General features: G+C 44.2%; 1 protein-coding gene and 1 non-coding gene across 3 annotated transcripts in view; one reads left to right on the top strand and one right to left on the bottom strand.

Moving 5' to 3' along the window:
- Positions 1-26,073, bottom strand: part of dennd5a (DENN/MADD domain containing 5A) — a 94,076-nt gene that overhangs the window by 16,147 nt on the left and 51,856 nt on the right. Inside the window, exons 2-14 of one of the 2 annotated variants that reach the window (XM_014176038.3) lie at positions 15,179-15,247; positions 14,148-14,257; positions 13,292-13,991; positions 9,741-9,928; positions 8,097-8,411; positions 6,403-6,618; positions 5,931-6,165; positions 5,070-5,220; positions 4,837-4,930; positions 3,559-3,690; positions 3,124-3,276; positions 2,397-2,484; positions 2,225-2,309 (exon numbers count right to left, since the gene is read on the bottom strand). In XM_014176038.3, coding sequence (XP_014031513.2) covers positions 2,225-2,309; positions 2,397-2,484; positions 3,124-3,276; positions 3,559-3,690; positions 4,837-4,930; positions 5,070-5,220; positions 5,931-6,165; positions 6,403-6,618; positions 8,097-8,411; positions 9,741-9,928; positions 13,292-13,991; positions 14,148-14,257; positions 15,179-15,247 — 2,536 coding nt within the window. The remainder of the gene's footprint in view (positions 1-2,224; positions 2,310-2,396; positions 2,485-3,123; positions 3,277-3,558; positions 3,691-4,836; positions 4,931-5,069; positions 5,221-5,930; positions 6,166-6,402; positions 6,619-8,096; positions 8,412-9,740; positions 9,929-13,291; positions 13,992-14,147; positions 14,258-15,178; positions 15,248-26,073) is intronic. The other variant, XM_014176039.3, reaches the window with a different exon arrangement.
- LOC123730870 (U7 small nuclear RNA) lies at positions 22,992-23,046 on the top strand. The gene has a single exon (XR_006762321.1). It is a non-coding gene; the product is annotated as a U7 small nuclear RNA (small nuclear RNA).

Here is a 26,073-nt window from a genome sequence, read left to right on the forward strand (position 1 = left end):
CATTGCCCATCCAAGAAGGCTCAAGGTCATTGGCCACAGATAAAAATACTTCAAATCACGTTATATCTACCGTAGCTTTGATTGGACTGATCATGTCAACATCATACTTTCAAAATCTTAGCTAGGAAGTTAGACAAGCAGTCATCATCATGAACCGCATCGACAATCTACTGGCAAATCCATTTCAATCCTTGTCATATGAAGAGACATTATAGATTAAATGTATCGGTGCTCATCGGCCATTGGACATAAACATTACACGACAAGTTGGAAATCGCAAATTCAACAATGAGTGGTTTGGAAGGAATCATTGGCTAACTGCAAGCATTGCAAATCAATCTCTAGCCTGCTATTCAATGGAGTGGGTGTGTAGTACAAGTATGGGTTTAAGGGTTTCTTTTCCAAGCTTAAAAGGATTAACATTCATGCTGTCAATCCAGCATGATTTCTGCCACGTTCAAAACAACTGGAAACTCGGAACTGGAAAATCTCAGACTTGGGACTGGGAAATCTGAAGAAAAAAAACAAGCTCCGACTGGGAAAATACGTTTTGAATGGTTATCCAACTTGGAATTCCAAGTCGGGAACTCTGGCTTCTTTTTAGAGCTCCGACCTGAAGATCACTGATGTCATGATTCAACCTAGTTTTTTTCCGAATTCCCAGTTGTCTTGAAAGCACCATAAATCCAGAGAATGACAGACTTTGATGACAAAGTTTGATGACAAAATTTTGTCATCAAGTGAGCACAGCACAACAAGGTCAGTCCAAAAATGTATTGTATGCTGCTGCATAAATGATGTAATATGCCAGGAGATATGTATACTGTAGCTAAGAAAGTAATACTAAGTGTATGTTGTTTAGTATGCTGTTAGTAGCCCATGTGCCTCACCCTAATAATTTGGTCACTTTCCCCCTCATAACTTAGCCTACTCTTCTGACTTGGTGGTGCACATGTAGCCTATAGCCTGTTTAAGAGAAATATAATCATTGAATATTGTAAGAGCTTTCATTGTCTGCTTATAGGCCCCATTTATTTATCCTACGGTTCTGACTTGGTGTACAGGGAGAATACTGTAAGAACAGCCCATGTTCTAAATTCTGTCGCTGTACATTTCAAAAGTGCAGAACAAATAGCTATATTGACTACATCCGTCCTAGCTCACTCATTAATGTCTTAATCGAAATTACAGATTGCCTCTTATCCGCTCGTCGTCACCTTATGCCATAGTTTGTACATCTCAATTGTCAGTAAAACCACATTTGTTTAAGAAAGTCAGCCATATCAGCTATGGTGTTTTTAAAGGCAGTAAATGTGGCTGAATGAACTGTGTCGCTGCCAGACAAGGCTCCGCTGATAGCCAGGTGTAGCAGTGGTAAGGATTCACTTCATGGTGCTGAAAAGAAAGCTCTGCTGTTGGGACAGCTTTATGTTGGCCCTAACAGTTTGTGGGCACCGTTTGTCACCGTTTTATAGCGTAATTCATGTATTGTTCAGTGTTGTGTTGTGTAGTGGTTTTGCTGGCATGCATCTAAATACATTTGGGGGAGTTTGCCCCACCAAGATTTACATGTTGGTATAGCATTTGGACCAGACATGAGGGACCAGACATGAAGACCATGAGGACTGTAGGTCAAGTCTGATCAAATAGAACACAAAGATGGAAGGCTAAGCTTTCAGTTTACACTGTACAGTGGATATATACATATACTATATATATTTTTTTAAATCATAGCTGGTAATCAAGTGTTTATGCCTGCTGCAAAGCTTGAGATGCATGGCTATGAGGCTGATGTCAGTATTTTTCCACTACATATGGTCTTGAATCATTGATAATATTCTGTCTTGACTGAAAGTGTTTTTCGTCAGTGGGCCACAAGATGGCAGTGAAAACACTTTGAAATCATTACATTCTGAGGTATGATCAATCAATCATTATCTCACCTTGATTCGAAATTGTCATTTTCAAAGAAGTACGTAGAGGTACGAAGGCATACATTTGAACCGCTTCTGCCACTACAGAAGGGATAATCAACACAGGCAGAATAGTATAGTATCACTTGCAACATTCCCCTTACAACCATCCATCATTTCAAGACCAAAGGACTTGAAATGTATATTCACGAGGATACTTGACAAATAGTGTATATACGGTAGGCAGAGCATCTGAAGACACTGATACTGTGATACTGTGGTAGATCTGGTGAATGGATGAGGAGACTCACCTCATATCCCTGATCAGGGATACCTTGAGAGGGGCCAAGGCAGCGCCAGCGTCAGACTTGCGTCTCTCTATGTCGTGGATGAGACCTGATGTGGGGAGGAGAGAGAGGGATGTGGCTATGGCTTTACATCACCGTCCATTTATCACATTTCAGGATTCAACGAGTAGCTTACCTGGGGGACCCAAACCGGCCGGTGCTGCATCCGTCTTCTCTTTGCTCTCCTGATAGTGGAGCAGGTGGGACCACAAGGCAGATTTACCCTGGCAGATGAAGATGGAGATGCGGGAATGAATGTATGCGCATTGAATGCACCTAAATGCATACATGTGTGTTAGTGTGTATATATACTGTTTTTAAATAATACTTCCTTGCATTTGCGTGTGTGTGTGTGTGTGTGTGTGTGTGTGTGTGTGTGTGTGTGTGTGTGTGTGTGTGTGTGTGTGTGTGTGTGATTGTGTGTGTGTGAGAGTGTGTGTGTGTGAGAGTGTGTGTGTGTGTGATTGTGTGTGTGTGAGAGTGTGTGTGTGTGAGAGTGTGTGTGTGTGTGTGTGTGTGTGTGTGTGTGTGTGTGTGTGTGTGTGTGTGTGTGTGAATGTATGCGCATTGAATGCACCTAAATGCATACATGTGTGTTAGTGTGTATATATACTGTTTTTAAATAATACTTCCTTGCATTTGCGTGTGTGTGTGTGTGTGTGTGTGTGTGTGTGTGTGTGTGTGTGTGTGTGTGTGTGTGTGTGATTGTGTGTGTGTGAGAGTGTGTGTGTGTGAGAGTGTGTGTGTGTGTGTGTGTGTGTGTGTGTGTGTGTGTGTGTGTGTGTGTGTGTGTGTGTGTGTGTGTGTGTGTGTGTGTGTGTGTGTGTGTGTGTGATTGTGTGTGATTGTGTGTGTGTGCTGACCTGTTTGACCTGCAGCCCATGGCTCCAGATTCTCTCCAGCAGGTCACAGAGGGAGGCGATAAGTGTGTTCTCCTCCACACCTGTAATGCTGACCTCCCCATGACCCAGCTCCACTGCCTCCCTGCCCATCTTCTCAACCAGCATGCGCTTGGTCTGGAGCGACACACACATCACCGTACAGGGAGATTACCATCTCTGGAGGCCAGATGGTCGACACTACAGGTGCTGGATCTCAATATCCAAGTAATAGTCTACTGCAACGGTCATTGACATCAGAATACTTCTGAGTGACATTGAAACTAATGGAGACTCACTGAAGGTGTTGTATCTCAATATCCATGGGATTGTCTACTGCAACAGTCTACTGCAATGGTTATTGCAATCGTAATATGTCTGCGTAAGAGTGAGATGTAGGAAGACTGGTATTTACTGTACCTTATTCCTGCACTCCTTCAGCAGACCCTCCACAAACTTCCAGTTGGTCTGAGCGATGACGGAAGGGGAGAGGTTGGACAGCTTGGGCTGCCGGATGGTAGTGCCCAGGTTTCTGGCCTCCTGGATGTATTTCTGTAATGAGACAGAGAGGACAGGGTCAGACAGGACAGGGTCATGGAAGGACAGGGTCAGAGAGGACACACGTGGAGTGGCCTAAGAGTAGGCTATACACCAAGGGAGAGTAATCAATCTGGCTCAATGTTCATCATCACATAAACACAGAGAGTCACACCACTCGGCAACCAACCACAGAACGTATACAGTGCATACAGTGGATAGATTTCTGGTCACTACTACAATGAGGGATTGATCATTCCAGAGGAAGGAGAGGGAGGAGCTCTGAGTCAGTTGTATAATGAGCTGAGCTGCCTGTACTGAGGTCATTTCATGATGGACGATGTGTTTCTGTCTTTTACCTTTCTGACCTCAACATCCATCCTGGGAGGCGTGTGAGTGCCATGTGTTTTCTGGGATTCTGTCAAATCAATCTAAATATGACTTTCTTAATGTGGAGTTAAGTGCACCCTAAAGTGAAACCCTAAACCTGAGAAGAAACCCTGGAAAGTGATCTGGAGTATCAGGTAAAGCTGTGATGCTAGGAGGAGGAGGGAGTGAGGACCACATGGGGGGAAGGGCCATGTGGACGTGGTGTGAGGCTCAGGCCCCACCCACTGCCAACACATACCACATCCACAGCCACAGACTTTAGACAGGGCCTGAAGGACTGCGAGAGCCAGTAGTAGTCTAGAAACAGCAGGAGCTGCAGCTCCGGGAACAGACACTCCACATGCTGGGAGCGTGTGTGTGAGACGGAGAGAGAGAGAGAAAGAGAGAAAGAGAGAGAGAGAGAGAGAGAGAGAGAGAGAGAGAGAGAGAGAGAGAGACCGAGAGACCAAAGAGAGTGTGTGAGAGAAATACAGTAGATAGATGTGAGGGAGACAGTAGGTGTCAGAGGGATAGAAACAGAAACAGAAAGAGAGGTTAGGTCAAGAGGAAATAATTGAGGGAGAGTAACAGAGAAAAATGGACAAACAAGACTTTAATTCAATCGTTCCAGACTTTCGATATTTAGAAGTGAATACCGCAAGCCATGAAGAAGACTGAGGAAGAAAACAACAAGAAACTAACGATAACACAAAAACAAATAGACAGAATCCACGTGAATATGGTTTTGGAATGTTAATCCCGTTTTTCTAGGGCTGCTTGATGTCCTCTCACCTCTCTCTGGTCGTTGTCCAGGTAAAGGTGTTCAGCGTGTTGTTTCTGTCTGTCCTTCCTCCTCCACTGTGCTGGAGCACTCCTCTTCGCCCATCTAACATACAAACAAAACAACTTCACTTAGAAAGACACGAAAGCCAAATAGCAAAGATAGAGACAAAACAAACATATTTTTAAAGTATTATCAATCAAAGTATGTAAATCAGTCTCTCTTGCGGAGGTGTGATCCTCACTTGTTGCTGACGGGTCCAGTGGAGAGCACGTCAGACTGCAGCCGAGGGAAGAAGCCGTGTTCGTAGCGACCCTGGCCAATCTTCATATCCAGCAGGTGGGGATGCAGGGCCGTGTGGTCGATCTTAACCACCCGCATCTCTATGGCCTTCTCTGGGGTGACACAGAGAGGGGAGGAGGATGAGGTACTGTCACAGCAGATCTATTAGCACCAACCGTCATGGAGGATTTAACAGTCTTATGTCATTGTTAAGCCACTCTGTGAGTGCCTATGAGTCATAGCACTGAGGGGTCACATAGATTCACCACATCTCATCCCTGACTCCTTACCGCCACACCTCCATGCTGTGAGTTATCATCACCTGAACTAGGGTTGCAAAATTCCTTTAATCTTATCAAAATTGCCAGGTTTTCCAGAAATCCTGGTTGGAGGATTCATGATTTCCTGCTTATTCCCTTCTGATTCCGGGAATCTTCCAAACTGGATTTCTGGAAAAACTGGGAATTTTTGCTAAGTTATTGGAATTATGCATCCCTAACCTGACCCAACACTCAACATCATCAGCACCAATGACAGCAAGCTACATACGTAGTTGACTATTACAACTGTGTAGATAACTGTGTAATGTATAGGTTAGTACATAACTGACATGCATGCAATGAATCATACAATTACAGAGAGGAATTTGAAAGAATTTATAGTTAGAAGAAAAAATTAAACAGCTAAATCCATTTTGTCATGAATTATTCCAGGTGTTACTGACTGTTCCCATGTGTGTCTTGAAAACATACAAGTATCTTGCACCATCTGAGACAATGATCTTAATAGTATAGGTGTGAAAATGGGTTTCCTCTTTTCTTACCCGCCTCGTCAATATTGGTGCACGTCTGGTACATGGAGGTGCGCAGGGTGGGCGTGCGCACGTTCAGCATGCGGATTTTGTCCACGCGGGAGTCAAACACCCTCAACGTGTGTTCCTTGTCCTCGTCATCATGGCAAAGGATCTTACTATCGATGAAGGAGGCGAACATCTGAGTCTCCAGGAAACGGGACAGGAAGGGCAGGTAGGGCTCAGGCTGGTCAGAGAGGAAGGAGGCCTGGAATCGACAAGAATCACATCACAAAATGAAGGGAGGACTCCTGGGGGCCAATTAATATGAAAAGCTTTAAAGAGCATTGAAGACTTCCACTCAAATTAATGTTTCAGAGTCTGGAGTGGGACAGCGTCCCAAATGGCACCCTATTCCCTATGTAGTGCACTACTTTTGACCATAGCCCTAGGGCCCCTTATCAAAAGTAGTGGACTATATAGGGAATCCAGTCCCTGATCTCACCTTGTCAAAGTTCTGCATCTGGTCCCTGTTGCTGAACCAGGACTCCTTGTCCTGGCTGGGCTGGATGACAAACACCTCGTAGTCTGCGAACATCTGGGTGAAGCGGTTGGCGAAGACCTCTCGCACCTGGATGTTGAGCTGGTGCATCTTCAGCTCCTCCTCATCACACTGCACCTTCAGGTCCTTGTTGCTGCTAGCATCCACCCTCACATCCAGCTGGAAGAGGGGGAGGGGGAGGTAACACAGCGGGTCAGGAAAATACAGCACAGAAAAATAGAGAGAATGAAAAAGAAGAAAAAGAGGGGTTTGATGACAGAAGTTAAGAAAGCCATAGAGCAGGGGTCGACAACAGAAGTTAAGAAAGCCATAGAGCAGGGGTCGACAACAGAAGTTAAGAAAGCCATAGAGCAGGGGTCGACAACAGAAGTTAAGAAAGCCATAGAGCAGGGGTCGACAACAGAAGTTAAGAAAGCCATAGAGCAGGGGTCGACAACAGAAGTTAAGAAAGCCATAGAGCAGGGGTCGACAACAGGTGACCGGCGGGGGGTGGGTTGGTTAGAAAATAACTGTAAAATCACCAATATTCCCACGAATTAAAAATATAGACATATGTGATCGTGTAATCAAGGTATGAAATTATTGTTATTATCAAATCCAATACATTTTTGGGCTTAGATGTGGTCGATTTGCAGTGTTCAAATTGTTTGAATTATGTTCCGGCCCCCGATCATCCGCTGTGATAAAAATCAGCCCGCGACTGAATCTAGTTGCCTACTCCTGCCATAGAGGGTATGGGTTTCTTATCTCCATGTTAGCACAGGCTGCGGAGCACTGATAGGGGCATGGGGGAGGAAGTCTGAGATGTTTTGATTTATTGACAAAAAAAAACTGAAAACACACGCATTCCTCTGTTACAATCAAAGTGTGACACAGTTGCAGATCTCAACATGCAGGAGCCTGACAAAAGGACACAGTGAGTGAGTCGCCTATACATGTCCGCATAGACTTGAAGATGATTAATGGCTACGAAGCCCAGATCAGATGGCAGGGATGTGACCCACTGAGCCCTCCTCTAATTCATCGCTCTACACCACTGATCCTAAATCAGGTGGTTACCTTAATGTGAGACATGGCCGCAATGACCCTACCTGAAGCCTTACCCACAAAATGAGGAGCTAAAAGCAGACTATCAGAGCAGGCAATCTCTTCAGAGAAAGCTAATGCTAGCCCCTACTAGTCCATAAGCTGCTTACTATGGGCTCCTACAGATATGGAGAGTTGGAGAGACCTCCTCTCTGTAGTTAAAAGCTAATTCATTCATTCACTGGTCTGTAATGTGATTCTGCTGAAACATTACCATCTATTACCAACGGCCCTCTGTGTCGTGTTCAAACCAGATGGCAATTAGGTTCTGTATGGGCGCCAATTTTCTGTTGATGGCAATGTAGCAGACTTCCTCCGTCACCAGGGCTGAGCACAGCACACTTGAAGCTAGCCGGCAGCAGCTTACACGGGCAGCTCATAGACTGCCTTTCCCACCCTTAGTCATTTTCAAAAGAGTGTGACAGACAGGCAGTATTATTCTGCATGAATTTACACTGAGTATACCAAACATTAGGACTCAGTGTATATGCAGACGCTCTATCTAGAATAATATGTTCCAGTCAAACGGATGACCATGGCCCTGCTCTCACCTTCTCCAGGCTGACCCCAGTCCTCTTGACCAGGGCCTGGAGTCTAGCGATGGTCTCGTTCTCCCTCAGCAGGTAGGAGTTGAGGGGGGAGCTGGCCAGGTTGCCGTTGCGTCTGTCCGTAACCATGTCGGTGGAGCGGAAGCCCCGGTGTTTGGCCTGGCCCTGGCTGTGGAGCGGGTTCCCCTCCGCAGACACACCGAAGGCCAACAGCACCTCGGAGATCTCCTGGATGAACTCTAGCTTGTTGGGGAACAGAGGGAGGTCCTCTGGCAGCTCAATGAAGTGGTTGTCGATGTCCACGAAACATAAGTTGGCCTGGAATGACAGGTGGTCTTGTTTAGCTGTCATTGTAAACATGTCAGTGAAACAGAGGACACCAGAGAGAAGCAAACTGAGTGATAGTTATGTTCTTGTTATAGCAGAACCATTACCACTTTGCTCCACTAGGTGGCTTAACGCAGAGAAGTACCAATTGAGGCATAGTGAGAAAAGATGTGGATGACTTCAAGACATTAACTGAAGACAGTAATATAATATCAACAGATATTCTGAATGGGACAAATTACTCTTTTGAACAAGATCAGCACTCCATTGTTGATCTGCTGCTTTTCATCTTAAGAGTATTAGGATTTAAATATAGAAATGGATGAATAAGGCAATATTGAGATTGACTTAGGTCATCAATTCACAAATTCTCAGGCTTTTTATTCATCATAGCTCTTTCCATTGGACCGGCTCCAGATGTGTAAAAGCTTGTTGCACACACAGCACCCTTCCTCCAGGCTCTATGTTGAAGGGCCCTTAGCAGAATTGCTGTGTACAGTAGCAAAGCAACGTGTTTTGATCAACTGTAAAAGCATGGGTAAGCTACAACATGGTTAATGAGGGCTGTTTGTCCTCACAAAGGACACACTCTACCCTCTGAGAACATTATTAAGAAGTAAACACAAAGCCATTTTATTTAAGAAAAATCTTTAAGCGTGAATAATGTTTAATGATAACCATTTAGCATTTATGAATGGGTTATCTAAGTAATTAATCAATCATATAAGTAAATTGATCAAAAATTCACCTCCTTTGTGTAAATTTGGTGGGAAAACGACTGTTAATCAAAATGAAGGACAAAAACAAGCCTGGAGAGCTAGGGAACGAGGGATGGTTTGTAATCTGTGTTGTAAGGCCCTGTGATTCTCTCTACAGATTAGCCAATTTCATGCCGTCACTTTGTTGGGTGTATCAGACAGCAGTTGGAGATGGGGTTGGCAGGAGTGTCCAGAGGGAAGTCATTGTTAGTATTCTCAGCACAAACACCATTCACGCATTGCAATCTGATTAGAAATGACTTGTTATCGCTCTGACAGGCTGCATTTAAAGAGGGCTGGGCTGAGGGAATCCAACTAAATGGTTTCAGCTAGAGCTGAATGTTTCCAATTAAAAATGCCTTTTGGAGAGAAGGAACAGGGAGGATGGGAGAGGAGAGAAAGGAGAGAAATGAAAAAGGTAAACGACCCTAGAGAAATAATGACATGCATAAATCTCAAAAATCTATTTCGATTTGTGTGTGTGCGTGTGTGTATGTGAGTAGCTGTGCGTACGTGAGTGTGTGCAAACATGCAGGCATAGGTGCATGAGTGTATAGGTTACCTCCTGGGGCAGCTCTAGTTTGGTGCGGTCACCCTCTCCGTTGGAGTGCAGGCCCATCAGGTAGGGCACTGGGGCATCCAGGAAGTGCAGCAGTGAGGCGGGCAGGATGGGCACATAGACATGCTGCCACTGGAAAGGGAACATTAAGGCTGTGATGCTCTCCGCAACAGTCATCAGCCTCTGGTAATCTGTCACACAAACAACAGAGGAGAGAGTCACAAACTGACTGGTTTTATATGGTCACAAAGGCTAATTGTTTTGACACCTACAGTATGCAATGTATTCTAATGTACAGGGTTAAACAGTCCACTCCAAATCAAGTGTTTGGCATCCATGTAAACTTCCATCCAGTCCTGTTTATTTACATTCCTTCTCTATCAGTCACAACAAGTCTATATTCAGTAGCAGCTCTGTCTTTGCTTTCTACTGCCAAAATAACTACTTGTTCTTCATTTGGCCTTATGTTCTCCCCTGTTCTCCCCCCAGAACAGGCCCCCTCCCCTCTCCTCTTTCCCCCCAGAACAGGCCCTCTTCTCTCTTCCCCTAGAACAGGCCCCCTCCCCTCTCCTCTCTCTCCCCAGAACAGGCCCTCTCCCCTCTCCTCTCTCTCCCCAGAACAGGCCCCCTCCCCTCTCCTCTCTCTCCCCAGAACAGGCCCTCTCCCCTCTCCTCTCTCTCCCCAGAACAGGCCCCCTCCCCTCTCCTCTCTCTCCCCAGAACAGGCCCTCTCCCCTCTCCTCTCTCTCCCCAGAACAGGCCCTCTCCCCTCTCCTCTCTCTCCCCAGAACAGGCCCTCTCCCCTCTCCTCTCTCCCCCCAGAACAGGCCCTCTCCCCTCTCCTCTCTCCCCCCAGAACAGGCCCTCTCCCCTCTCCTCTCTCCCCCCAGAACAGGCCCTCTCCCCTCTCCTCTCTCTCCCCAGAACAGGCCCTCTCCCCTCTCCTCTCTCCCCCCAGAACAGGCCCTCTCCTCTCTCCCCCCAGAACAGAACCTCTCCCCTCTCCCCCCAGAACAGGCCCTCTCCCCCCAGAACAGGCTCTCTCCCAGGCTGGGTCTTCCCCTGGTTGGGCCACCTCTCCCAGGACCTGGGCAAGGGACTCAGAAACAGGAATACTAATCTAGCCTGTCTGCTAGTGCTCTGACCTTGCCTGGTGAACAACAGGCCTTTTCAGAGCATGATACCACCTTCCTGAGAAAAACCACAAACAGACAGACAGACAGACAGACAGACAGACAGACAGACAGACAGACAGACAGACAGACAGACAGACAGACAGACAGACAGACAGACAGACAGACAGACAGACAGACACACACACACACACACACACACACATGCAAATGCAAGGAAGTGCGCTCACGCACAATCAAGCACATGATAGTATACACACACACACACACACACACAAACACAAACACACAAATGCGTGCACACACACAAACACACAAACACACCGCACCACATTAACACACACACACAGGCCTTGCCAACAGCTAATCTAGTCTAAGAGAAAACACACTCTTTAATAGGGTCATTCATCAGATATTCAACTGGGGCTAATCTAATGAGCTTCAGTGTTGGCGTAGTCCTCCATTTGTACTCCCCTCTGTTACGCTGCTTTCCACAAGGACTTTCCAAGACGAATAAGGTCATCGGAGCCTATTTGAGTGGTTTGCTAACAGAATGAGAGCTCTATATACGGACTACTAACATGCAGGCCAGGCAGGGGAAATGACAAGCTTCCATTGATCTACTTGGAGAGATGGGAAAAACAGCAGCAGATGCTCGTTTCAAAGAGGATTCATGTACTTACTGTATGTGGGAAAGACACTGGCCAGGCCAGGGCCTATGTATCTGAGTTATGAATTATGCCTTTATTTTTAGAACAGACCCTCTCCAGTCAGCTAATTTTTAGTATGGGGCATAACTTGCCTCAGCCTATGCAGTTTTAACTAACGACACCCTGTCCCTACTCAGTGGAAAGCTCACAGGTTCACACTCTAGAAAACACTCCTCAGCACACATTCTGCAATGAGCCTTCTGGAGAAAAAAAGGGATGATGTCATCTCCAACCAATCATCTTTACCCTGCATCACTGACTGCGTCCTCCTCCTTATCCTCCTGCAAGGGTTGCCTAGCAACACCACAGCATTGCTCCTCGAGCCCCTGGCGTTTTATAAACAATTTGCCTTTTCCCTGTCTCCGTAATGGATCCTATCAACACGCCAGCTCCCCAATCCTGAAACAATCTTCCTGCTGCACTCCACTGACTCTGATCAAAGTCAATCCCAGTGTGCTTCCATGGAGGAGGAATGCGCCATTCTGTATAATGCTGAAAAGCACATTTTCTTTTCAAAACCTCCAACATTGGTCCCTGAACAAAACAATTCCTGATTGGAGCTGATTTATTATGTATAATGCTGTTTCTTTTCACACATAGTGGAAGACCTGTTTCTATCAATTCTGTAGATCTCATTTTTAAATGTGCTAAATGAACTATGTCATATCTAAATATTTCTCATTCCTCCCAAAAAAGGTCCTCTTGAATGTGCCCCTATTCACTGTCAATCGCTCTCAGTGTGGGCCTGGGGTTGAACATGAGCAGGGGGAAACAAAGAAGGCCTGATCACAGCCACCAGAGACAGCCCTTCACAGCACACACACTGCTGCTGCAAAACAGCCTGTTTACCCCAGCAACTCACACCAGCACACACACACCAGATACACACACACACACCAGATACACACACACACACACACACACACACACACACACACACACACACACACACACACACACACACACACACACACACACACACACACACACACACGAGGAGAAACTAACATTTACACAAGCTGGGAAGAACACAGCTTTCCTTAAAGGTACAATGCAGCCGTTTTTATCTAAATATCAAATAACTCCTGGGTAACAATGTTGTACCTTACTGTGATTGTTTCAAATTAAAAAGGTTAAAAAAATATATATATAAAAATAGCTTCTTAGCAAAGGGCAATGTCTCAAGCAAGAATTTTGCTAGGACTGTCTGGATAGGGAGGGGGAAACTAGCTGTTATTTGTTATTGGCAGAGAGGTTTGGAACTCAAATTATATTGGTCTATTAACAAATTTAGTACATGATGATGTCACCATGGAAGGCCAAAACTCCATCCCACCAAAACATGCATACATTTCAGGCGGTCTTTTCAAACAGCTCTCACACTAAAAGTCCATTATCATTTTCACCATTTCACAGTATTAATACAAACTCATAGTATGGAAATATATATAAAACACTAGGAAATTGAGTTTCTGACTGCACTGGGCCTTTAATGGAATCACACGATAGTTTATTTAATCTGCCTGGATAATAGTTCCAATGAACATACCGAAGATCCTAACCACAACTGTTATTTCTGATTTCTTCTAAAATGTCAGTATTTCTGTTGAAATAACAAATCCCAATCCTTTCTAAAAGCGATGGGGACAATAGACAGAAAACCACAGAAAGCTCTGCAGATCAGAGAGAAAGAGCCTAAGTAAGGACTTACGCTGTGAGTAGAGCAGGATCTGGATCTCCAACAGGGCGCAGGTAAACAGCTGGAGGACGTTCTCCACCCCCAGCAGCTCAAACACCTGGCTGATAGGGAAGTCAAAGAGAGGCAGCTCTGCCGTGCTGGGCCTCTGGCACACCACTGGCCCATACACCCCCGAGAACTTTAGGGAGCGCCCAGCGGGAGGCAGGGGCACCTCGTACAGGATGTTGTAGACGTAGCTCTCCAAGGGGAGGGGTGGGGGCTGTGGGGAGGAGACGGCCTGGTGGAGCTGCTGGAGCACCTTCCTGCAGGCTTGGGGGAAGGCCATGGGAGCGATGAGGCAGATGCACTTGGACACGTAGAGCGTGTCACGGCTGATGTCGTAGGAGTTGAAGCGCTGCAGCCGGGAGATGGAGGGCATGGGGAGGAGCGTGTGTTGGGGGTGGGGGTTGAGAGGGTGGGGATGGAGGTGGCGCTGGTCCTCGGGGCACCGCGGGGTGGTGGGGGTGTGCAGGATGTCGTATTGTTCGGCATTGTGCATGTGGTACAGGGTCTGCATGGCGCTGCAGATCTGCTTGCTGGTCACCTCCTCGTAGAAAGTGAGGGCGAAGCCGTACGTCCTCGAGCCATCCTCCCGCGTGATGATGAAGGAGTGGAACTGAGGCTCACGTGTGTCCGCCTGCGTGCGGAAGGCCAGACCCTTTGGCATACACAACTGAGAGAGGAGATAATAGATCAGGTTAGTCAGTCAGCTAAACAATACAGGTTCTAATCCATAATGACATACAGATGTAAACCCTGGAAACAGAAATGGGTGTAGCTTCAAATAAAATACACTTTGTGTTAGTTACACATTCCGCAGTTCCCTTACCATGCCAACGGCATCCTGGTCAAAGGGACTCCACTCCACATTCTCTGGGTAGTGTGCTAGAACTTTGGATTTAAAGGTTCTCCGCAGTGGACTCTGCTCAAAATTCTCACCTAAAAGAGAGGGAGAAATAGAGGGACAGAGAAAAAGACAGAAGAAAAAAGAGAGAGCAAAAAATTCAGGACTCAGGGCTCAAAGTGCAACAGAAGCGCAAAAGGATGCAGAGGCCCAATCAGAAGCAGACTTGAGGCACAAGACAACCCTCCTCACAGGAAATAGGAAGTGAGCACAGTGGTCTGGAGAGAAAGGCTGTATTGCATCATGTAAAGCTGTCAACAGCATCCTGTACTGGGCCAGTGAAGGAAAGTAACCGCTGCCAAAGAGGTCAAATAGTCAGATAATAATACTATGTATTGGGTTTTGTTTGTATAAATCTATTCAGAAAAAGACAATGCTTGTTGCTTATAAGAAAACAAACTTCTACATATAGAATTACCAGTAAAGTGACAGCTTTTATGGCAATACAGGCAAAGCAACCCGCAAAACAATCAATCAATCAAATAAACCAACACAAATTAAATTGATTCAGATCCACAGTGAAAGCAGAAGTGATGCACACACCAAGACATGATTGATAAGTCATTCAGAGTGGAGGGGGAGAGTACACATTGGCCAAGCAACACCAGCGCTGGTACATGTAGGTAGAACTGGGTGTGTGAGAGACGCAGTGATTGTCAAACAGATTGGCTTGTTGTTCAATAGCTAGCTTCCAAAAGAGGAGGTGAAGGTAGAGTAGGAGGAGGAGGAGGAGGAAGAAGAAGGAGGAGGAGGAGAGAGGGAGGACCGGGAAGGGTGGAAAGAGGGAGGAAGGACAGAAGGAAAAGTACTTGCAGAGTTCCCCTCACCTGTGCAGAACTGAGTTCTCAGAAACATTGCAAATCAACAAAAGGAGAGTGCTGTGAAACAAGGGCGTGTCAGGTTAAAGGAGCAAGCGGAGGTGAGGTCATTCTGAGGAGGGGGCTGGTGGGGGTTACCTTCATCTGCACTCGCCAATCCTCTGGCCCCATCTCTGAATTTAGTAGCCTCTATATACTGGCATAAAGCTACACAACAGATAAAACAACAGTAATTAATCACATGGCTACCGCTGAGTACCGCATCACTTCTCAATAAGTGCATACACAGCAGGAGTTACTCAGGACAGAAGGGTTCTGACAGTGTTCTCCTATAGGTGAGAGAAACACTGAGGGAACAACACATCCTCTCCATGTGTGTATGGAGGCACAGTGTTTCTGTCAGATTTAGGTTTCTGTCAAGATTCTGTCTAAACCAGCTGGGTGTGTTTTCAGAGAATGATGTGTGTTGCTGTAGCAATGCAGTGCTCTCCTCTCCTCTCCAAAGCCCATGATTAATCCCTGTTGTCAGTGCTATGCTGTAGATTATGGTATTACAGTGAACACACTTGAAGAGATGTATCTGTGTGTTATAATACATGAGGGAATATGATCAGGCCTGTGCTGGTTCTGAAGGAAGCAACACAGTGTAACTTATGGAGAATGAGATCATTTAAAAACACCTGAGAGGATTGTGGGCGATCCAAAAAAACACACATTAACTGTAGTGTTTCAGAACAAGTGGAATGTGGCAGACACAGGGCTATAAAAAAGAGACAAGGGTACTGAACAAAGAAAGTATTTGTTAAACAATAAGTTATTCTGAAAGTATTAAAAAATATGTGTGTAAGTTAAAGTTATTAATGACTCACATTCTTCCCTGTATGGTCATAACAGTGCATTGTCCCATTGAGTCTTGTCTTGAAAAAGGCCTGGCAGCTCAAACATCAATAATAAACAGTCTCCATTCTATACTGTTGCCTTTGTCTTTCTCTAGTCAAAGCTATGAACAAACATCTTCTTGATTGCCTGAGGTAGAAGTCGGTAGATCATGTGTATCCTAAGACAGTCAGTGGGCGATCATAATAAGACTCTCTAGACTGGTCCCTGTGTTCCTTCCTACACTGTCCACAAAGATAGATAAACCTGGAGGATGGATGTTATTGTACAGTACAATTACATATACCACGCCCCTCCCCTCCCCTCCCCCATACAACCCAATGTCTGCCACCCATGACTGAGAAAACCTACATGCCAAGTATAGAGCTTACCTTGTCTTCAAATTAAATATGGAATGCTTGCTTCTTTTAGTATTTGTCTAGTATGTTTCATCAAAGAATTAACTGATATGTTTTGATTATATTCTTAAACTTGCTGCTGTTAGCAAGGGCCAAAAGGTTTTCAATATATTATTATACTGACTGCTGTTAATAATGGCAAATATGTTTTGATTATATTATTATTATACTGATATCTTAGCAAGGGCCGATAGTCAGCCAAAGAGAAGGTAAATGCTCTCCATCCCTGGGGAGTTTATAGCACACTTGCTATCGCACAGGTGTCAGTCTGTGGATTCATTCAGTGTTATCCTGATTTAGACACAGAGAAGGAGAGAGAAAACCTAGGTCTGCATCTCTCTCCCTCCTCCAGTCCGGCTGTCACACACATTATACACCACATTTTAGAGCTGAGGGAGCCTGTGGCTGCGTGGGACGTATGACGTGCCCTCTCTTGTCTTCCCTGAGTCAGGAGATCCGGTCCAATCCAGAGCCTCTCCCAGTCCTTCCTCTCTAACCCATCAGATTTCTAACTTCCTCTCTGTGATAACCCACAAATAGGACCATTTCTGATTGGTCTGACGGGTAAACCTGTCTAGCCTAACCCATAATTTTCCTCACCCATTCACCTACAGTGGGGTGATCCAGTGATGACACACAGTACATCAGATTATTGATGATGCTGTGGAAAAGAAGTCCTCTTTCCTGAGTACTGAGTAATGTGATTGATTCATTATGTGTCTGCTTGACCATTTTATTCTGATCATTTTAGCTGGAATTTAGTGACAACTGAACAAAGCTGAAGAATCACTACCTAGGTTTCCATCCAATTGGTGACAGATTTTCATGTGAATATTCTAAAATCTGCATAAATAAAATATGCACATTTTCCCACCAGTTGTGTGTTTCCACCAAACTGATCAAAATCAATCCTTGATGATGTAGTGCACACAAAATGTACTTTTTCGCTTAAGTTTTCATGTACGGAATAAAAATCTGATGTTCAATGTGTTTCCATCGATTTTCAACTCTTTGCGTTAAATAGCAAATGTGTCTACTCTGGTCTTGACATGTGCGCTCTATCCAACAGCACACAGATACAGTGTGGGTAGGCTGTGCAGGTTGCAGAGCCTACGGGGGTGGCAGCATCATGTTGTTGGGGTGCTTTGCTGCAGGAGGGACTGGTGCATTTCACAAAATAGATGGCATCATGAGGCAGGAAAATTATGTGGATATATTGAAGTAACATCTCAAGACATCAGTCAGGAAGTTAAAGCTTGGTCGCAAATGAGTCTTCTAAATAGACAATGACCCCAAGCATACTTCCAAAGTTGTGGCAAAATGGCTTAAGGACAACAAAGTCAAGGTATTGGAGTGGCCATCACAAAGCCCTGACCTCAATCCTATAGAAAATTTGTGGGCAGAATTGAAAAAGTGTGTGCGAGCAAGGAGGCCTACAAACCTGACTCAGTTACACCAGCTCTGTCACGAGGAATGGGCCAGAATTCACCAAACCTATTGTGGGAAGCTTGTGGAAAGCTACCCGAAATGTTTGACCCAAGTTAAACAATTTAAAGGCAATGCTACCAAATACTAATTGAGTGTATGTAAACTTCTGACCCACTGGGAATGTGATGAAAGAAATAAAAGCTGAAATAAATCATTTTCTCTACTATTATTCTGACATTTCACATTCTTAAAATAAAGTGGTGATCCTAACTGACCTGAGACAGGGAATTTTTACTTGGATTAAATGTCAGGAATTGTGAAAAAAACAGAGTTTAAATGTATTTTGCTCAGGTGAATGTAAACTTCCGACTTCAACTGTATATGGTGAGCTACCGAGTGGTTAGGACAGGCAAGCCCCATACTATTGTGTAGGACTTAATTGTTCCTGCTGCCGCGGATTTGGCTGGGACAATGCTGGGGGAAAAGGCCAAGAAAACTATACAGACAATATCTTCATCAAACAACACCATTTCATGACGCATCAGTGACATGGCAGGAGATGTTTTGAAACAATTACTGCTTTGCATACAAGCCAGTGAATTCTATGTGTTATAGCTGGATGAGTCAACAGACGTGGCGGGCCTGGCACAGCTCCTGGTATATGTCCGTTACGTTTATGGGGGGTATATTTAGGAAGTCATCCTCTTCTGTAAACCACTGTAAACCAGGACAACTGGAGAGGCAATTTTTAAATGACTGGACAGCTTTGTGACATCAAATGTACTTTGGTGGTCAAGATATGTTGGTATCTGTACTGCTGGCGCAAAGGTCATGACAGGGAGACATAGTGGAGTGGTAACACGCGTACAAGGAGTTGCTCCCGACGTCACTTGGGTACACTGCAGCATCCACCGAGAGGCTCTTGCTGCCAAAGGAATGCCTGACAGCTTGAAAGACGTTTTGGACACAACAGTGAAAATGGTTACCTTTGTTAAAGCAAGGCCCCTGAGCTCTTGTATATTTTCTACACTATGCAATGATATGGGCAGCGACCATGTAACGATTTTACAACATACAGAAGGGCACTTGTTATCAAGGGGCAAAGTATTGACATGTTTTTTTGAATTGAGAGACGACCTTAAAGTTTTCTTTACTGACCATAATTTTCACTTGTCTGACCGCTTGCATGATGACGAGTTTCTCACACGACTGGCCTATCTGGGTGATGTTTTTTCTCGCCTGAATGATCTGAATCTAGGATTACAGGGACTCTCCGCAACTATATTCAATGCGCGGGACAAAATTGAGGCTATAATTAAGAAGTTGGCGCTCTTGTCTGTCTGGATTAACAAGGACAACACACAGATCTTTCCAGCATTGTATGATTTTTTGGGTGCAAATTAACTCAAGCTTACGAACAATGTCAAATGTGATATAGCAAAGCACCTGAGTGAGTTGGGTGCGCAATTACGCAGATACTTTCCCGAAACGGATGACACAAACAACTGGATTCATTATCCCTTTCATGCCCTGCCTCCAGTCCACTTACCGATATCTGAACAAGAGACCCTCATCTAAATTGCAACAAGCGGTTCTTTGAAAATGGTATTTAATCAGAAGCCACTGCCAGATTTCTTGCCATGGCAAGAAAGTTTCTTGCCATGGCAAATTGCGCTGTTAAGACACTGATGTCCTATGCAACCATGTACCTATGTGAGAGTGGATTCTCGGCCCTCACCAGCATGAAAACTAAATACAGGCAGACTGTGTGTGGGAAATGATTTAAAACTGAGACACTCTCCAATACAACCCAACATTGCAGAGTTATGTGCATCCTTTCAAGCACAGCCTTCTCATTAACCTGTGGTGAGTTATTCACAATTTCTGATGAACAAATAAGGTTTAATATGTAAGATGGCTAAATAAAGAGCAAAATTATTGATTATTATTATATTAATATTTGTGCCCTGGTTCTATAAGAGCTCTTTGTCACTTCCTACGAGCTGGGTTGTGACAAAAACTCACACACATTTTTATGTTTAATAAATGTATATTTTAGTGTGTGTGTGGCAGGCTTACAATGATGGCAAAAAAATAACAATTAAAGTTCGCTTTGATTTGATTATAAAAAGTTTGAGAACCTGATGATTGTTACCTGTTTGATTGTTAACTGTTTTTGTTTATTGACTGCATTTCTTTTTAGCCTTTTGTTAGTTTCTCATTTCATTAACTTAAGTTGATTGATTGCTTGTTGATTGATTGATTGATTAGCAAACATGTGTTTTCCATTACCTTTCTAGCTAATAGGCTATGTTAGAGATTACGCTTCCTCTTCCAATTATAATGTGGGGAGGTAAAAATTATGAAAAACGATGTTCCAAATCTATTCATTTTAAAATGTTGATTACTTCTTGCAACAAGGCAACAGTTAACAAGTCGTCCCAGATAAATGATGCAGTGCCCCCCTTGGGCCAATAGAGATATTGCGCGTGACTAACAATTCAGTTAATTACTATAGCTCCCACCTTTGGCCAATCAATGTAATTTTGTAAATTCCGGATCTCTATGGCAAGACACATCATTCACCCAAGTTTAGTCAAAATCGGCCCAGTGCTGTCTGAGATATCGTGTGACTAACGTACAAATGGACGGAGACAGATCCACAGTCCCCTCCCCAATTTCATTGTGGGGGACAATTGTCATTCACCTGATGATAAGGCAAGACATGATATTTTTTATTTTTTTGCTAACATATGATGTGCGTCCTTGGGTCGCTGGTTTGCCTGGGAGGGGGTACCTGGGCAAAAAAATCGTGGAATTAACTGCTTAATCTGCTGTTTACTTTCACGTCCATAGCCTAGAATCCTGGGCTGGAAACTAGGCCAGGAATGTGAACAATTAGACTAGCCAAACAATGGAGTGGTATGTCAACAATACTAGGCACAATCAGACAGGAGACAAACAGAGAGCACAGAGAACACGGCATTCATCATGCTATCTATCCAGTCATGAAAACCTGGCTACTGTACAACTATAAGTCTAGATACAGTGAGGGGAAAAAGTATTTGATCCCCTGCTGATTTTGTACATTTGCCCACTGACAAAGAAATGATCAGTCTATCATTTTAATGGTAGGTTTATTTGAACAGTGAAAGACAGAATAACAACAAAAAAATCCAGAAAAACGCATGTCAAAAATGTTATAAAATGATTCGCATTTTAATGAGGGAAATAAGTATTTGACCCCTCTGCAAAACATGACTTAGTACTTGGTGGCAAAACCCTTTTTGGCAATCACAGAGGTCAGACGTTTCTTGTAGTTGGCCACCAGGTTTGCACATTTATTTACATTTTTACATTTTAGTAATTTAGTCGACGCTCTTATCCAGAGCGACTTACAACAGTGAATACATTTCATACGTTTTAATTTTTTTCCATACTGCACACATCTCAGGAGGGATTTTGTCCCACTCCTCTTTGCAGATCTTCTCCAAGTCATTAAGGTTTCGAGGCTGACGTTGGGCAACTCGAACCTTCAGCTCCCTCCACAGATTTTCTATGGGATTAAGGTCTGGAGACTGGCTAGGCCACTCCAGGACCTTAATGTGCTTCTTCTTGAGCCACTCCTTTGTTGCCTTGGCCGTGTGTTTTGGGTCATTGTCATGCTGGAATACCCATCCACGACCCATTTTCAATGCCCTGGCTAAGGGAAGGAGGTTCTCACCCAAGATTTGACGGTACATGGCCCCGTCCATTGTCCCTTTGATGTGGTGAAGTTGTCCTGTCCCCTTAGCAGAAAAACAACCCCAAAGCATAATGTTTCCACCTCCATGTTTGACGGTGGGGATGGTGTTCTTGGGGTCATACGCAGCATTCCTCTTCCTCTGAACACGGCGAGTAGAGTTGATGCCAAAGAGCTCCATTTTGGTCTCATCTGACCACAACACTTTCACCCAGTTGTCCTCTGAATCATTCAGATGTTCATTGGCAAACTTCAGACGGGCATGTATATGTGCTTTCTTGAGCAGACGTGCTTGTTGCACCATCGACAACTACTATGATTATTATTATTTGACCATGCTGGTCATTTATGAACATTTTAACATCTTGACCATGTTCTGTTATAAAATCCACCCGGCACAGCCAGAAGAGGACTGGCCACCCCTCATAGCCTGGTTCCTCTCTAGGTTTCTTCCTAGGTTTTTCGCCTTTCTAGGGAGTTTTTCCCAGGGAGTTTTTCCTAGCCACCGTGCTTCTTTCACATGCATTGCTTGCTGTTTGGGGTTTTAGGCTGGGTTTCGGAACAGCACTTTGAGATATCAGCTGATGTACAAAGGGCTATATAAATAAATTTGATTTGATTTGCAGGGGGACTTTGCGGGCGCTGCAGGATTTCAGTCCTTCACGGCGTAGTGTGTTACCAATTGTTTTCTTTGTGACTATGGTCCCAGCTGCCTTGAGATCATTGACAAGATCCTCCCGTGTAGTTCTGGGCTGATTCCTCACAGTTCTCATGATCATTGCAACTCCATGAGGTGAGATCTTGCATGGAGCCCCAGGCCGAGGGAGATTGACAGTTCTTTTGTGTTTCTTCCATTTGCGAATAATCGCACCAACTGTTGTCACCTTCTCACCAAGCTGCTTGGCGATGGTCTTGTAGCCCATTCCAGCCTTGTGTAGGTCTACAATCTTGTACCTGACATCCTTGGAGAGCTCTTTGGTCTTGGCCATGGTGGAGAGTTTGGAATCTGATTGATTGATTGCTTCTGTGAACAGGTGTCTTTTATACAGGTAACAAGGTGAGATTAGGAGCACTCCCTTTAAGAGTGTGCTCCTAATCTCTGCTCGTTACCTGTATAAAAGACACCTGGGAGCCAGAAATCTTTCTGATTGAGAGGGGGTCAAATACTTATTTCCCTCATTAAAATGCAAATCAATTTATAACATTTTTGACATGCGTTTCTCTGGATTTTTGTTATTGATATTCTGTCTCTCATTGTTCAAATAAACCTACCATTAAAATTATAGACTGATAATTTCTTTGTCAGTGGTCAAACGTACAAAATCAGCAGGGGATCAAATACTTTTTTCCCTCACTGTATATGTTAATGTTCAATTTGCATATACCCCACCCACTCCCCTCCCCCATATCCCAGTGTATGCCACCCATGACTGAGAAACGTTCATGCCAAAGAGAGTCCATATCATGATTTCCTAAAAAAATCACGGAAAATTTGCTCTTTTAGTATTTGTCCAGTAGGTTTTCTCAGTGAGGAAGCCCCCCACAGCTATGTTAAAAAAAAACCACTGAAAATATGATGTGAACATTAGTAGCTGATCTAATTCACCACAAAACACTAGGCCTAAACATCACTATGTAAGTTACTGTTATGGCTGGTATTCCTTGTTTGCTCTGAATACTGTATTAGGCAGGGCTCCTAATAGCCAAAAAAGTGATCAATTAACACTTGTTTGACAAGCATTTGTGGGTGTTTAAAAGCCACTGTGTGTTATATCTGCAAAAGTACAATCTCACAACTCAATGAAACCTTCACTCTTGCGCAGACAAATGATGAAAAACGATGTTCCAAATTTATTCATTTTAAAATGTTGATTACTTCTTGCAACAAGGCAACAGTTAACAAGTCGTCCCAGATAAATGATGCAGTGCCCCCCTTGGGCCAATAGAGATATTGCGCGTGACTAACAATTCAGTTAATTACTATAGCTCTCACCTTTGGCCAATCAATGTAATTTTGTAAATTCCGGATCTCTATGGCAAGACACATCATTCACCCAAGTTTAGTCAAAATCGGCCCAGTGCTGTCTGAGATATCGTGTGACTAACGTACAAATGGACGGAGACAGATCCACAGTCCCCTCCCCAATTTCATTGTGGGGGACAATTGTCATTCACCTGATGATAAGGCAAGACATGATATTTTTTATTTTTTTGCTAACATATGATGTGCGTCCTTGGGTCGCTGGTTTGCCTGGGAGGGGGTACCTGGGCAAGAAAATCGTGGAATTAACTGCTTAATCTGCTGTTTACTTTCACGTCCATAGCCTAGAATCCTGGGCTGGAAACTAGGCCAGGAATGTGAACAGACTAGCCAAACAATGGAGTGGTATGTCAACAATACTAGGCACAATCAGACAGGAGACAAACAGAGAGCACAGAGAACACGGCATTCATCATGCTATCTATCCAGTCATGAAAACCTGGCTACTGTACAACTATAAGTCTAGATACAGTGAGGGGAAAAAGTATTTGATCCCCTGCTGATTTTGTACATTTGCCCACTGACAAAGAAATGATCAGTCTATAATTTTAATGGTAGGTTTATTTGAACAGTGAAAGACAGAATAACAACAAAAAAATCCAGAAAAACGCATGTGAAAAATGTTATAAAATGATTCGCATTTTAATGAGGGAAATAAGTATTTGACCCCTCTGCAAAACATGACTTAGTACTTGGTGGCAAAACCCTTTTTGGCAATCACAGAGGTCAGACGTTTCTTGTAGTTGGCCACCAGGTTTACACATTTTTTTACATTTTTACATTTTAGTAATTTAGTAGACGCTCTTATCCAGAGCGACTTACAACAGTGAATACATTTCATACGTTTACATTTTTTTCCATACTGCACACATCTCAGGAGGGATTTTGTCCCACTCCTCTTTGCAGATCTTCTCCAAGTCATTAAGGTTTCGAGGCTGACGTTGGGCAACTCGAACCTTCAGCTCCCTCCACAGATTTTCTATGGGATTAAGGTCTGGAGACTGGCTAGGCCACTCCAGGACCTTAATGTGCTTCTTCTTGAGCCACTCCTTTGTTGCCTTGGCCGTGTGTTTTGGGTCATTGTCATGCTGGAATACCCATCCACGACCCATTTTCAATGCCCTGGCTAAGGGAAGGAGGTTCTCACCCAAGATTTGACGGTACATGGCCCCGTCCATTGTCCCTTTGATGTGGTGAAGTTGTCCTGTCCCCTTAGCAGAAAAACAACCCCAAAGCATAATGTTTCCACCTCCATGTTTGACGGTGGGGATGGTGTTCTTGGGGTCATACGCAGCATTCCTCTTCCTCTGAACACGGCGAGTAGAGTTGATGCCAAAGAGCTCCATTTTGGTCTCATCTGACCACAACACTTTCACCCAGTTGTCCTCTGAATCATTCAGATGTTCATTGGCAAACTTCAGACGGGCATGTATATGTGCTTTCTTGAGCAGACGTGCTTGTTGCACCATCGACAACTACTATGATTATTATTATTTGACCATGCTGGTCATTTATGAACATTTTAACATCTTGACCATGTTCTGTTATAATATCCACCCGGCACAGCCAGAAGAGGACTGGCCACCCCTCATAGCCTGGTTCCTCTCTAGGTTTCTTCCTAGGTTTTTCGCCTTTCTAGGGAGTTTTTCCCAGGGAGTTTTTCCTAGCCACCGTGCTTCTTTCACATGCATTGCTTGCTGTTTGGGGTTTTAGGCTGGGTTTCGGAACAGCACTTTGAGATATCAGCTGATGTACAAAGGGCTATATAAATAAATTTGATTTGATTTGCAGGGGGACTTTGCGGGCGCTGCAGGATTTCAGTCCTTCACGGCGTAGTGTGTTACCAATTGTTTTCTTTGTGACTATGGTCCCAGCTGCCTTGAGATCATTGACAAGATCCTCCCGTGTAGTTCTGGGCTGATTCCTCACAGTTCTCATGATCATTGCAACTCCATGAGGTGAGATCTTGCATGGAGCCCCAGGCCGAGGGAGATTGACAGTTCTTTTGTGTTTCTTCCATTTGCGAATAATCGCACCAACTGTTGTCACCTTCTCACCAAGCTGCTTGGCGATGGTCTTGTAGCCCATTCCAGCCTTGTGTAGGTCTACAATCTTGTACCTGACATCCTTGGAGAGCTCTTTGGTCTTGGCCATGGTGGAGAGTTTGGAATCTGATTGATTGATTGCTTCTGTGAACAGGTGTCTTTTATACAGGTAACAAGGTGAGATTAGGAGCACTCCCTTTAAGAGTGTGCTCCTAATCTCTGCTCGTTACCTGTATAAAAGACACCTGGGAGCCAGAAATCTTTCTGATTGAGAGGGGGTCAAATACTTATTTCCCTCATTAAAATGCAAATCAATTTATAACATTTTTGACATGCGTTTCTCTGGATTTTTGTTATTGATATTCTGTCTCTCATTGTTCAAATAAACCTACCATTAAAATTATAGACTGATAATTTCTTTGTCAGTGGTCAAACGTACAAAATCAGCAGGGGATCAAATACTTTTTTCCCTCACTGTATAT

The sequence above is a fragment of the Salmo salar genome, chromosome 26 (assembly GCF_965601325.2).
Source record: "Salmo salar chromosome 26, fSalSal1, whole genome shotgun sequence".
NCBI lineage: Eukaryota > Metazoa > Chordata > Actinopteri > Salmoniformes > Salmonidae > Salmo > Salmo salar.